The 13,785-nt window shown below is 40.5% G+C and overlaps 1 protein-coding gene across 6 annotated transcripts in view; it reads right to left on the bottom strand.

Moving 5' to 3' along the window:
* The window catches only part of TUFT1 (tuftelin 1), a 46,051-nt gene that overhangs the window by 31,526 nt on the left and 740 nt on the right, over positions 1-13,785 (bottom strand). For 4 of the 6 annotated variants that reach the window (XR_463411.3, XM_007485434.3, XM_007485436.3 and 1 more), the window contains exons 2-4: positions 2,114-2,215; positions 1,645-1,731; positions 260-349 (exon numbers count right to left, since the gene is read on the bottom strand). Coding sequence is in view for 5 of the 6 variants with exons in the window: in XM_007485434.3 (XP_007485496.1) it covers positions 260-349; positions 1,645-1,731; positions 2,114-2,215 (279 nt within the window). In the remaining variant the exon portion in view is untranslated. The remainder of the gene's footprint in view (positions 1-259; positions 350-1,644; positions 1,732-2,113; positions 2,216-13,785) is intronic. The other 2 variants (XM_007485435.3, XM_007485437.3) reach the window with 1 other exon arrangement.

Below are 13,785 nucleotides of genomic sequence, written 5' to 3'. Positions count from 1 at the left end.
TTAGGAATCAGTACATTGCATAACGAGATGCACCTAGCTATGTGTGTGTACTAGAATGCAGAATGAAACCAGGCTCATTTATCTTGGCTCCCTAACGAGACTGTAAGCAACCTAAGGGCAGGCTTGTTTACATTCTTGTCTCCTCTCTCATCACATGATTCACAGATGATCATCCACAAATACTAAGAGATATACAACCCCTTTTCCACTAACAACCTAGCTACTAGGAGTAAGCAAGGAGGCATTTCCCATTAGTTACCTGCATCTCCTGTTGGTGAGGAAAATCCCTTGAGTCTCTCTCAAGCTTGCTACTTATATCCTCCCGAAGCTTCTGCAAACAGTTTCTAGCCTGGTGGGGAGGGCAAGTGATTTTTAGCTGGGGGAAATGGGAAGGTAGGAGGGGAGAGGGAATGGAATGCTCAGATTTATCCATTTACAAGGTCCCCATTTCCAGCCCATTCACTCAAAATGCATATGTCATCCAAAGATACTCAGAAAGGATGAATACCTTGATTAGGTATGCTTGGAATACAAAAAACATACCAACTCCACCAAATGACAAGAAGTCAGTTCTTGACTCTCTATCCTGATGAGTAGGAAAGCAGTGCTGTAGGGAATCCCAAATAGCGCATAATTCAAAAATCACCCTGGGTTAGTTTGGGCAGATTTACCTTTAGTTGACCTTAAAATAGTTCTGCATTTCCTGGAAACAGACAATTAAATGGGCAAGTGCTGAAAAGACATCTTGGGGGATAGAGGAAATCAACAGGCTGTTATCTAAAACCCATGAAAGCTAGTAAATCAAATCAATAAGAATTTATCAAGCACCCACTCTGTTTGGCACTTGCTGGGTTCTAGGGATACAAGAATAAAAATGAAGCTGTTCTTGCCCTCAAAGAGTATTCATTCTATCCACACATGGATAATGTGAAATGATTCCAAATTATATTCTGACATTCCAAAGAAGTCTCTCACTAACCTCATCTCAGTTCTTCTCTGACCTTTTGATTTTCTCAGAAAATAACCCAGGTCTTAATTCATGCCTCTTAAAGAATGATTTAAAAAAAAAAGAATAAAAAGAGTTCAAACAAATAGCCTGATAATATGCCTGGCATACAGAGATGAATTTCCAACAAACTTGCTGAGTAATTAGACTACTAAAGGGTCAAGGGTGATAGGCATAGCTTTTACTTGAGTGGGGAGTGAAGTAAGCTGGCAGATTGCAGACATTTGGGTAATAGAAGGGAGAAAAAAATGTATCTGCACCCAGGAGAGAAGGGAACCAGGCAGCTAACCACTAAAAACTTTCAACCCAATAAATAGTTAACTTGACTGGCTCTTGCAACTTGGAAAGACTTAGGGAGGGAAAAGGAAAGAGAGACTAAAAACATGCCAAGAAACTGGGGCCCAATCAGTGGGACGTTGTGCTTGGTCCTGAGCCCTGGTTCCATTCACATTCTAAAGCTCATTCATTTCATAAACATCTATTAAGCACCTACTCAACATGAGACTTTGTGCTAAATACAGTGGGGAAAGTATAAACAAGTATTCATAAAACAGGTTTTTTCCTCAAGGAGCTTTCAATATAGTAGAAACTTAATGGAACCCAATTCCCTCCAAAATGAAAAAGAGAAAGCTGCCTACTTCTTGGATGTATTGAACTTCACTTTTCAGCTGATCGATGTTCTTCTCGTGGATGATTCTGTCACCAGCTTTCCCCTTCAAGTAAACCTATATTGGGGGAATCAAGACTGTGTTGGTTATAAAGAATTCCAGTCAAATCAGGTTCACCAACACCCTACACACACAAGGCCTACTGTTTTTAAATTATTATGTAAGATCGAAAGCAAACTTAGGGAAAGTCACCTAATCCATACCCTCCCCCTTAGATGTTGCACCTAAGTCATGCCAAGCAGATCATCATTTACCCTTGTCTTAAGAGATCTCTAGGGGAGATGGCTATTGGTTTCAGCATCTCTGATCCTAGAAGTTTCCATTTTCTAACCACAAGATTGCTTTTGACAACTTCAGCCCTCTTGCCATCTTTCTGACAGTCAGTGAAAAGTGGATATAAAAGAGAGAATGATCAGGAAGGATGACAAATTCTATTTACCTTGATGATTTCCTCATGCCCATCATTGGATTCTACCAGCTCCGATGCTATAGAATGACTGCCTGATCTGTTAGATACCATTTTGTAGGACTTTGCAGTTGCCTAAAAGGAAGGAAGGGGAGAGGTTCAAATAAAACATGACTAAAGCAAGTTAACTCACCCATGATGAATGGTTCTCAACACAATATCAACCCAGAAAAATCCATTCTTCAAAAATGTGTAAAATACTACTAATTTTCCCCACCAAAGAAACTGAACATCAAGTCAATTTTAATAACCCAGGAAGAAATTAAAGTCATTTTACAGAAACAACTCAAGCCCAACATCCTTACCACTAGAAGATCAGGTTACCATGTATAAGCAAAGATACTTGTTGGGGGAAATTAATAGGAACCACAAATTCAGATTTTCTTTTGATAGGCTACCCCCTCACTTCCAATAACATGGTTTTCCTGAGGCTTGGCTAGAGGTATTTGTAGGGAAAAGTTACTCTGACTTTGAACCCACAATAGCAGAAATGTTTCCATGCAACCAAGAAAAGACAAAGGGAAAGGAAGCAGCATTCAGAAGAAAGTTAGATAAGGCCATGATAAGAGAGAAATCCAGCTGTCAAAAACCCAAATATTTTCTGCTTCAATACATATGGCTTGAAAATACATGTCTTGGGGGCAGCTGGGTAGCTCAGTGGATTGAGAACCAGGCCTAGAGACAGGAGGTCCTAGGTTCAAATCTGGCCTCAGATACTTCCTAGCTGTATGACCCTGAGCAAGTCACTTGACCCCCAATTGCCTAGCCCTTACCACTCTTCTGCCTTGGAGCCAATACACAGTATTGACTCCAAGACAGAAGGTAAGGGTTAAAAAAAAAAAGAAAAGAAAATACATGTCTTCAAGATGATCATCTGACAAGTCACGTTGAAGAATAAATCTGAGAATATTCACTTTATCTTGATGGAAGAGATTAGATACCATGTGACTCTAATACAGCCAGACTCTAGAAACCATATCTCTGGTGGAAGGCCATTCTGAAAGAGGTCATTATGTTCATCTCTATGACCCGACAGACATTCTGAGGAAAAGAAATGTCCTGGTCTTTTTACTTGTCCATTCTGGATTGAATCTCCCATCCGTGATAGAAGTTCTTGAAATGGTACTGAGTATAAACACCTGAATTAAAATAACTGAGGGTATTTGACTGTGATATCATTTGCCATGTAGAAATTATCCTATGAAAAGGAAAGTTGGTGTTTTTTTAACCCCTTACCTTCCATCTTAGAATCAATACTGTGTATTACCTCTATGACAGAAGAGTGGTAAGAGCTAGGCAAGGAGAGTTAAGTGACTTGCCCAGGGTCACACAGCTAGGAAGTGTCTGAGGTCACATTTGAACCAGGACCTCCCAGCTCTGGGCCTGGCTTTCAGTCCACTAGCTACCCCCCTGAAAAGGAAAGTTTTAAAGGAACCTGGGAAGACTTGCATAAACTGAGGAAGAGTAAAGTAAGCCAAAACCAGAACAATTTATGGGGTAAAAACATCATTGTATAGAAAAACAACTTTGGAAGACTTAAGAACTCTGATCAGCTCAATGACTAACCATGATTTCAGGGGACCAATGATGAAGTGTGCTACCCAGCTTCTAACCAAAGGGGGACTGACTTAAGATGCAGAATGAAACATAACATTATTGGACATGGCAAATGTATGGATTTATTGTACTTGACCTTTTATTTGATATAAGGATTTTTTTTTAGTAGGAAGAAGGAACTGAGTAATAGTTTTACTTCCCCAAAAAGAAAATAATGAAAAGAACGTCACTGAAACAGGTTTTTAAAGAGAAGTTCTGAAGAAAATACAAATGAGAGCAAGACAACTTTGAAAATAAAATGCTAAGAAAGCACTGGTATGAACTTTTTTCAATGTATAAGTTTTTTGGATCTCCATTTGGAAATGTGAGCTCCTTGAAGGCAAGACATTTTTGGACTTTCTTCATATTCTCGTCATTTAGCATAGACCCTCATACATAGAAAGAGTTTATCAAATGCCAGTTGTTTTAGTGATGATGATAATGATGCAATTTATTTTAGAACCCTGCCCTCCATAGGAGACTGTACTGTATGCTGTGGATATTAAAAGCTACAAAGTATTTTTTATTTTTATGGAAATAAATATGCTATTTTTCTTAACTAAATTATCTAAATTCAAACATTTAAAAATTTTTAACTAGATTCCCTAAATTCATATACTTGAATTTTAACTTAGTGAAGACAGCCATTCAAAGCTCACTTTTGCAGCATAGCCCATTCACAAGTTGGATACTGCTTGCAAAATAAATTCATTAACTGTTATTTCATTGGATTCATTGAGCAAAATGTATATCATAATATAAGATACCTCACTTTTCATTTCTTCAAATGCTATATATTTAATAGAAACATTAAAAAGATAAAAAAATCAATCACAAATCATCCTGAAGATAAACTGTTATCAAATATGTCAAAATTGAAGCTTGCTGAATCAATAAAGGGGACATTTTCAATTTACTGCTCTGCTATTGATTGTCCCAGGATTGATATTTTCAATGGTCTAGGCGCAAATCATAATAATTCCATTTATAAATGTTTATCAGAATTGAAATACATGAAAGTAAAAAAAAAAGCAATGGTATAATCTACATCAAACTATTTACCACCTTTGGAAGGTGGGAATGGAGGGAAAGAATCTAAAACCCAAAATGTCAGAAAACAATTATCAAAAGTTGTTTCTATAAGTAATTGAAAAAAAATTTTTGTTAAAAAAAGTAATTTGGGGGGGCAGCTGGGTAGCTCAGTGGATTGAGAGCCAGGCCTAGAGACGGGAGGTCCTAGGTTCAAATCTGGCCTCAGCCACTTCCTAGCTGTGTGACCCTGGGCAAGTCACTTGACCCCTATTGCTTAGCCCTTACCACTCTTCTGCCTTGGAGCCAATATGCAGCAAAAAGTAATTTGCTGAATTTGGCATATTCTTTATTTTTTTAAACCCCTCTATCTTAGAATTAGTATTAAGTATCAGTTCCAAGATAGAAAATTTGGTAAGAAAGCAGAGTTAAGTGATTTGCCCAGGGTCACATAGCTAAGAAGTTCATATTTGAACCCAGGATTTCTCATCTCCAGACCTGGGACCTGGCTGTCAATTCACTGTGTCACCTAGCTGTCCCTTAGTATTTTCTTTTAAAACCAGGCTATACAGAATAGATTCACAGTTATACATACGATCTTTTTCTATTCTACTTTGAATATGGAAATAGTCTCTCTCTTTTGGGAGAGGGGGATTCATTAAAATCAGAAAAAGAAATTATCTAACAATAATAAGCACAGCAAAAATTGGGAGATTTCTTTAAGAATCAGCCTATCTCCAGAGTCACAAGCCAGAATTTTTTAAACAAATGTAGAAAAGTTTTTAAAAGTTACACTAGCAAAATCTTAAGATAGAAAATACACAAAAATAGAATGACTGATATAAAATGACTGGTATAAATTAAATGTTTTTTGAGAGACTAAAGGTTGAGTATGGAAACAGAAACGGTCAACATGGTATGTTCAAAGCAGCAAGATACTGGCAATGAAAAGTCTTGGGTTCTGTCTTGTTTTCATCAATAAATTGTAGCCTTGGTCAAATCCCAGATTGTCTTTGGAATGAAAGAAGTGGTGGGCTCCCCCTCAGTGGAAGGTAGGCTTCCTCAAAAAGGCTAAAGAACAAATGATGAGGGAGGTTAGAAAGAGGATTCTTGGTCAAGTTTCTATTGGCCCCTAAGATTAGTCTATGATTCTGTGGTCTTACCAGCAATATTTAATGCTCAACTACAACTTCTAGTTCATAAACCTACTTATCTCATGAAAAGATGACAAGGAAATCATTTCAAAGTAACTAAACTTGCTGCCAACTCTTTTTCCACTATGGACACAAACACGTTCTCTGATCCAAATTCATCCCTTCTCCCCTCTATGGGCAAGCTAGAGAATACCAGAGCATCATCCCTAGTCAGCAGGAAAAGAAAAAACAAGGGTTTTTCAGCCAGCCACTATCACCAATTCCATTTTTATTTCCATTACAAGCTCCTCTGGATTAAAAAATCATAAGACCTGTGGTTTAAGGGGCCTTGGGGCTTCACCTCATCCATTCTGCTGATTCTGGTTAGGAATAACACCTAAAACAATCCAGAAGGATGAGAATTGCCTATATTTCAAAATACTCCCAACTTCTCTACACTGACATCTTTTAGCTCCTTACATTACAGCCTCATTTAAATTGGGGGGAGGGGATCATGTGCTCCTATGCCCCCCAAAATACAATCTGACTTTTCCCCTGTTGCTTAGATCTTCTCAACATGTCTCAAATTACACCCCCTAAAATCTATTCATTTGTTCTCAAGAGGTATCCACCCCCTCCTGATTTGTTATCCTTAACCTAGAAGTTGGAACAATGTTCTCTACACCCTCTCTTTGTCTCGGTTAATCTTTCATGCCTGGTAAATAAACCCACTTTGCCGGCTGTCACCAAAGGAGTTGCTAAGGGAGATAGAAGGGAGGCATTTAGGGACAACCTAGAAGTTTTCCACCTACCATGCCATATCCCACTAGTAGGTGCAATGGGGATTAAACAGAAACCACTGACACACCAGTCAAAAGCAGTGTGAGAAAACAAATACTCTGAAGGCCAAAGTAGGGAGTACCTAGGACCATTCTGTTTTCCTTCACTCTGCTCCCTTGGCCACATCCTTACTCCTTAGCTCCTCTGCCAGAAGACAAGAGAGAAACTCAAAACTCTTCTGTTTGCTTTCTAGGCACAATAGGATTTGGAACTAAAGGAGATCTTGGAAATTACTTAATCCCAATCCCCCCATTTTATAGATGAGGGATCTGGAAGGGTGCCTATGGGAGTTGGGTGTGGTGGGAGATCACTGACTCATTCAAGATTACAGAAACCCAGATTTCTTCTGAATTCAAATTCATTTCTCTTTCCATTACACCATGATGCTATCTGCAGAGCAGATACAAGGACAATTTAGGTGAACACTGGCATTGAAACTTGAGTCAACTAGGTGACACAGTGGATAGGTGCCAGGCCTGGAGGCAGGAAGAGTTCAAATCTGCCCTCACACATATGCCCTAGCTATGTGACCCTGGGCAAGTCATTTAATCCTATTTGACTCAGTTTCCTCATCTGTCAAGTGAGCTGGAGAAAGAAATGGTAAATCATTCCAGTATCTTTGCCAAGAAAACCCAAACAGGGTCAGGAAAAGTTGGACATGACTAAAAAAGACTAAACAACAATGAAACAAATGAATCTTGCCTCTGGTTCTGTCTTCTGAAAAAAGGAACTCCAACTTATCTGTCAGGAAAGGAGATAATCCAGAAAGGTTTGTGTTCTATTAACTAACTACATGCTAACTCTCTTCTCTGATCCCCAATAATTCCCTCCAACACAAAAAACTGCAATAATCTCTGTGATATCATATTACATCCACATTCTCAAACAGATGGTGCGTGGCCCTAATACAAAGAACATTCCAATTGAGAGTTTTAGGGACACATTCCCCAAATGCCCATTAGCAATAAGAATCAGTGATTCCATCCCTCCATGAAAAGAGTGGAAGTATAATCTTTTCTGGGGGGAAACCCACAGGGACTAATCAAGAGGCTGGTAGCCCTGTAAACATTCTTGGGGAGCAAGAAGCATAGCTACCCTCAAATTACAGGCAACCTCTCAGCTCAGTTCAAATAAATCTCCAACGCATGACTCAGTCCCCAAAGACGGGGAAGAGGGGAGGGGGTAAACACATAGTTAAGAGGTTAGAGATTCTGACGCTGGAGAAAGGAAGAAATAAACAATGAGGCCCCAGAGGGTTTTCACAACCAAAAAAAATTAATCTGTCCAGGCCACTGGACAGGTATTTATGATTCCCAGCTTCCTATTCTCCAAGGCTAAAAGTGAACAAGTCCAAAAATGTGTGGGAACAAAGAGGTTTGTAGGTAAAATGCCTGTTTTGAAGGAAAAACTCAGGGCTCCTAGGGATGGCTAGAAAACAGGTCTTCTGGGAATCAGCTCTCCCATAAGAGTCTTCCATCCTTACTAGCTACTTTTGTGGTCAGCTCAGTTTTTCCCACTTGAAGAAATGGGGATAATCAACCCCTTGTTTAGCTCCTGTTCCCAGGGTTTATAGCATAATGATAGCTCCATAAAGTTAGGGAAGAAAGGCAGAAGGGATTATTAGGGGGCCGGAAACCCTTGGGGCCCAGGCTCTCTCACTCCTACTCACCTACTGAAGACTGTCCACCTTTGTCCCTTTCATGGCTCACTGAGGCAGAAGTTGCCCTTTGTTTGGCCTTATCTCACAAAGAACCTTTATTCTCCACATCTCAGCTTCCCTCCACCTGAAATGGCAGCTCAGGTTTCTGTGGGTCGGCACCAACTGTCCCCTCCATTCCTGGAATGTATTTTCTCTCTTGAACCTCTCTTAACGATTCAGCTCAAATAGCACTTCTGTCCAAAGTACAATGCCAGGCATATATAGTAGACACTTAATAAAAATCTTTACTGATTGACTGATTTTCCCTTAACCACCCCCAAATCTTCCTGGGGGCAAAGGACTGGATTATCAGGGTGGGCTCACCCCAAGTAATGAGGAATGGAAGGGGGGACAGAAAAATTGGAAAACAAGGTAGTAGAGACATAGGTGAGCTCCTCTCATTCTCCAGAGATATATTCTTAGGAAATAGTTGGGGACACAGAAACAGGAAGAGAAAAGGAACTGTTTCTAGAGAGTTCCAACTACAATTTTGTTTTGATGCCCAATTTCTTTTCAAGTTTGTAAGTCTGTCCTAAAGGAGCTTACCTGTGTCCCAAGTATTCCTTTATTCCAAGTCAAAGGGAGTTCATTGGATTATGTTCAACTTTCCTCTGCCAAAATGCTTTCTCCAGTGACATCTGGGAGATGGTCCAAGAGATGTTTTATGTCATTCTAGCTAAGAGTGGGAAATTGGTTATTCCCTACTTCTCTTCTCAATTGTATCAGGAGTGACACTGCCTTCTCCTCTTTAAAGAACTCAGAAAATCAGCTAGGTTGCTCAGTGGCTAGAGAGCTAGGTCTGGAGACAGGAGTCTTGGATTCAAATCTGGCTTCAAGATTGTTTCTTAGCTGTGTGACCCTGAGCAAGTCACTTAGACCCCAATTGCCCACCTCTTACAGCTCTTTTGCTTTGGAACTGATCAGTTCTAAGAGAGAAGGTAAAGGTTTAAAAAAAAAAAAAAGAACCCTGGACCCAGGAAGACCACTCCTAATCATTTCTCCATGATCCCATCTTCATAAACCTATTTTCTTCTTCTAAACCAACCAAGATAAAGTTCAGTCATGAATTCCTCCACCCCATCCCCAACCCCAGGAAACTATGCTATTTCACAAGAGACTCTAGTGCCATGACCTAGAGAAGCATGTACCACAATTAGAAGGAGCACATGTATCTGGAACCGAAACTATTGGGGTGCACACCCCACCTCCCTCCACCCTAAAGAAATATGGGTGAATACTGGCTTGAAGTACCTAAGTATTATGTAATCCTCCCTTCCTGGTCCTCATTATTATCATTATTATTAATGCTACTAATAATACTAATAATCAATCAATCAATCACAGAGAACATCATTTTATCTACCTGTGCAATAGTGTTCTGAACAATAACCATAAAAGAACAATACAACATGTTCTTGGGTTGGCTCTATTGGAACTCTGTAACGTAAGAAGAGACCTGAGCAGAATAATAATGTTAACAATGGACACAGAGTGCTTCAGTGTTTAGAAGGCCCCCTTCACAAGCATTATTTCATTTGATTTTCATATTATTTACTTTTTACAACAGATAAGGGAACCGAGGCTCAAGATTAAGTAATTTACTTAGGGTCACAAAGCAAGTACCTGAGGTAAGATTTTTATTATGATCTTCCTAATTCCAAGGCCTGAGCCCAATATCCACTACACCACACACTCTTCTCACCTCTGCAGAGCCTCATTAGCTCCAAATCCTGCCAAATTTAGCAAGGCCAACTAAGGTATTTATGAAACCAGCAGCATGGTGTTCAAGTCTCAGCTGTCACTCTCTGACTACTGAATTCTCTAGACCTTCATCTGCAAAATCAGAGGGTTAGATGAGACAACTTCTAAATTAAATTCCCTCTCAGTTGTAACAATCCTGGCATTCTAGGCTATGAAAATAGGAGGAAGGAACTAGGAGGGAAGTTTGTGGGCTGGGAGGACTGGCCTGAGGCATTCATAGACTAGCTAGGAAGCAATGGACTCATCCCTAAACTATCTACCTCCCATGGATGCTTGAAATTCTACCAATATAGGACATTCATGTCTTGATTAGGCATTGCCTTCAATCTGACACCTTTTCCCTTGAAAAGGTACCTTCAGAAAGATATCATCAACCCTGTCATGTACATTAGTATATCAGATTCCTTTTCTCACTGACCAGAAGAGGCCTTGGAGCTCAGTCTCTTCATTTTTATAGGTGAGAAAACTAAGACACAGAGAAAAGCAATTTCCCAGGAGAGAGGCCAGGAGAGAGACACTGGGTCCTAATCTGAATTTGGGTCCTGGCTTCCTTCCAAATGCAGGTCTCTTTCCATTACATATACCATTCTTGAGGCACAAGGTGAAAAGAAGGTGCTGAAAAGGAAGAAAAGGGCAGAGAAAGAGGGTCTTGGTGGGCTACCAGAATACAAATTTGGCCTCAGTTTTACCTAGTAGGTCTGAGATGTCATAATAGCAGAAATTTCGAGGGTGGGGAATTTAAAATCACAATTGTGTAAACTTCTCCTTTCCCTCATCCACTTGGGGGGGGGGGGGGTGGGGGGATAGGTATCACCAAAAGAACAGAAGGAAGGATGGGAAGAGGGTGAAGAATATTATCAGAGCAATAGAAGATTCCAAACACATCATCTATAAGCCAGCTCAATTATCTGTGCATAGTTGAGGTACGATGAATTTTAAATTCTGGGTCAGCACCCTTCCATCCTGCTGTGCGGAAGGAATGCAATGCATTCACATTGTAATAATCGTCTGAGGCCAGGAGTTTTTAACCCAAGTCCATGTACTTTGGGGTTTTAGTTGTATTTTTTTTCATTTTGATAAATATTGCAATATAATTGGTTCCCTTTGTAATCATATGTATTTTGTGCGTTTAAAAACATTAAGTGAGAAGGGGCCCACTGACTTCACCAGACTTGCCACTGAGGTCCCTCCAAAAAAGGTTAAGGAAAGGTTAAGCAGATAACAAGGAATAGGAAGGTAAATCTTGGGCGGGGAGGGAACAAAGTTTAAATCAGAGAATCCATGCCAAAGAGAAATAGCCTGGCACATAGTAAACATTTAACAAAATGCTTTTTCATTCACTGAAATGAGACATTTGGTTTATCTCTTATTTTCTGGTTTGTCTCCTCTAAGTGAGGAGGAGAAGCCCAAGGAATGTTTTACGGCTCCCATAAATCATGTCCACATATGTTCCTAGACATGCAGATATAGGAAAACTCTATAAGACACCCTGGCTCTTGACTCCCCTCCTAGATCCCATGGTTTGGTTCAGCCAGCTACACTGCCCACCCACAAAGGAATGGGAATAGCCAGAAAGAGCCATAAATTTGAGGTGCTTGACCAGGGCTGGGTCAGACTAGAAAAATCCGTGGCCTCATCTGATGGAGCCTTCTTTGGCTGCCTGCTTTTCATCCCCATCCCCCTCCTCTTTTCAGGGTCCAAGAACAACTAGTAACTGGCCAGTCAGTTCATTCCTCCCTAATCTCAGTATAAGATAAACCTTTGCTTCAACCTATATAAACAAAAAAAGCATGAGGGAATTTCTACCTCCCCTCTGTTTAAAGGGATCTGGTTTCAGATTCTTTCAGAAAGAAGATTCCATTCTCCCCATCCCCCTATCCATTTTTCTGCTCTACCAGACAAGAGGAAAATATCAAAGAGAATGAAGAAACAGGGATCTATTCTCAATAAAGTCAATGCTTTGGCCTACTTAATAACCTTGGGAATGCCCTGCCAGCTTTGAGCCTTAGTTTCTTCATCCATACAAAGGATATCCTTAAATATCCCTTTCCCTGTCCATTCCTCCTCCACCACCCTCCCTCTCCCTGCTCTCAGTCAGGGACAGGGAGCAACAAATCATAGGGTTAGTTGGGCCAGGGCTGGGGAATAGAACAAAAGAGAATGGATGTCTTTCTCCTGTTAAGAATCCAGAAAAGAGGATATGATAAAGGAATGGAAATAAGACATCGTTGATGGGGAGACACACGATCTGATGGGAGCAGGACCAGGGCATCTGCTTGAAAGAAACTGGATTTCCTTTGCTGGGGAGGAGGTAAGAGAATTCCAAGGCCAATTATATGAAATGACCACCACACAAATATGCTTTAACATGTGAGTTGGTTACAAGCTACTTCAAAGACAATGTATCAGGCAGCCACAGAAGGGATAAAATCCAGGGAGAAGGGAGGCACACCTCCTTACAAACATCACCTAGCCTGTTTTATGCTAAACCATAGCAGCTTGAAAAATCTATGAAACCAGACACACCCACGTTGGTAAAGTTCCCTAGAGGAGCCAGAAAACGCAGAACCACACAACTCAGCCTCCAACTCCTCTCCCCAGGAAACTCTAGGAACAGCTGAGTGGTGGGGTAAACAGCTGGGGAGAGGAGAGAAACAAAAGGTGACGAATATGTGCATTGAAGTGGAGTACTCAGGGCCCTATGTAACAAAAGACCAGTGCCCATTTCTAGTCCCAGCTGGGACTCCTCCTCCTTGGCCTCCTTTAGACTCAAGAGATCAAAGGCGGAAGCAAAACTGAAAGACAGCTCCAGGCCACACTAGAAGTAGGTTGGGGTCAGAGCAGGTAGGATAAAGGAATAGTCCCACTAGACGCTCTCCTGAGAGGTAGGTCTCATCACAGCAAAAAAAAAAAAAAAAGTCCTGCCCTCCTCCCCCCCAAAGAGGATTCTCTGGGTGGTTTTCATTTGTATCTTGCTCCATAGGAGAATAAACCTCAGGAACCTGAATAAGGAGGGGAAAGGGCTGGTCCTTTTTTTTTTTTCCTGTTCGTCCAAAAAGTAGCCTGCTAATCTTTTAAGCACTCAGGTGCATCTCGATCTTATCTCAGATGCTACAAGAACACACTGAGAAGCAATGAACTTTTGAATTCTTCTGAAACTGAGAGATAATCAGAAATAACTGAGATAATTTTTTAAAAAGATTAAATAAAAAAGCAGGACCTCCGTGGATTCCCTGTCACACAAACCCTTCAACAACATACAACCTAACCAGTTTATGTGGCATTTTAAGGCAGACTAAGTGCTTGCTTCACAATGAACCTGTGAGGTGGGAAAAAGTAAATGTTATTATAATCCCCATTTCACAGATTAGAAAAACTGAAAGAGTAACTAGCAATTTTTTCCAGGTTCACACAGCAATTAAGTAGAAGGACTCTGACTCCCGATCCACTTGGCCCTTTCTACTGCATTTTCTGGTTCTTCAAGGGTTTCAAAGCATCTTTAACTTCCTTCGAGGATCGTCAACTCAGGTTGTCATCCTCTCGTTAAGAACGCCTTTCCTGATTCCCCTTCAGTGGCTATTTCTGCC

Source organism: Monodelphis domestica, chromosome 2, assembly GCF_027887165.1.
Source record: "Monodelphis domestica isolate mMonDom1 chromosome 2, mMonDom1.pri, whole genome shotgun sequence".
Classification (NCBI taxonomy): Eukaryota; Metazoa; Chordata; class Mammalia; order Didelphimorphia; family Didelphidae; genus Monodelphis; species Monodelphis domestica.
Note: the sequence above shows the minus strand (reverse complement) of the source record. Positions and strands in the feature narration are given on the sequence as shown.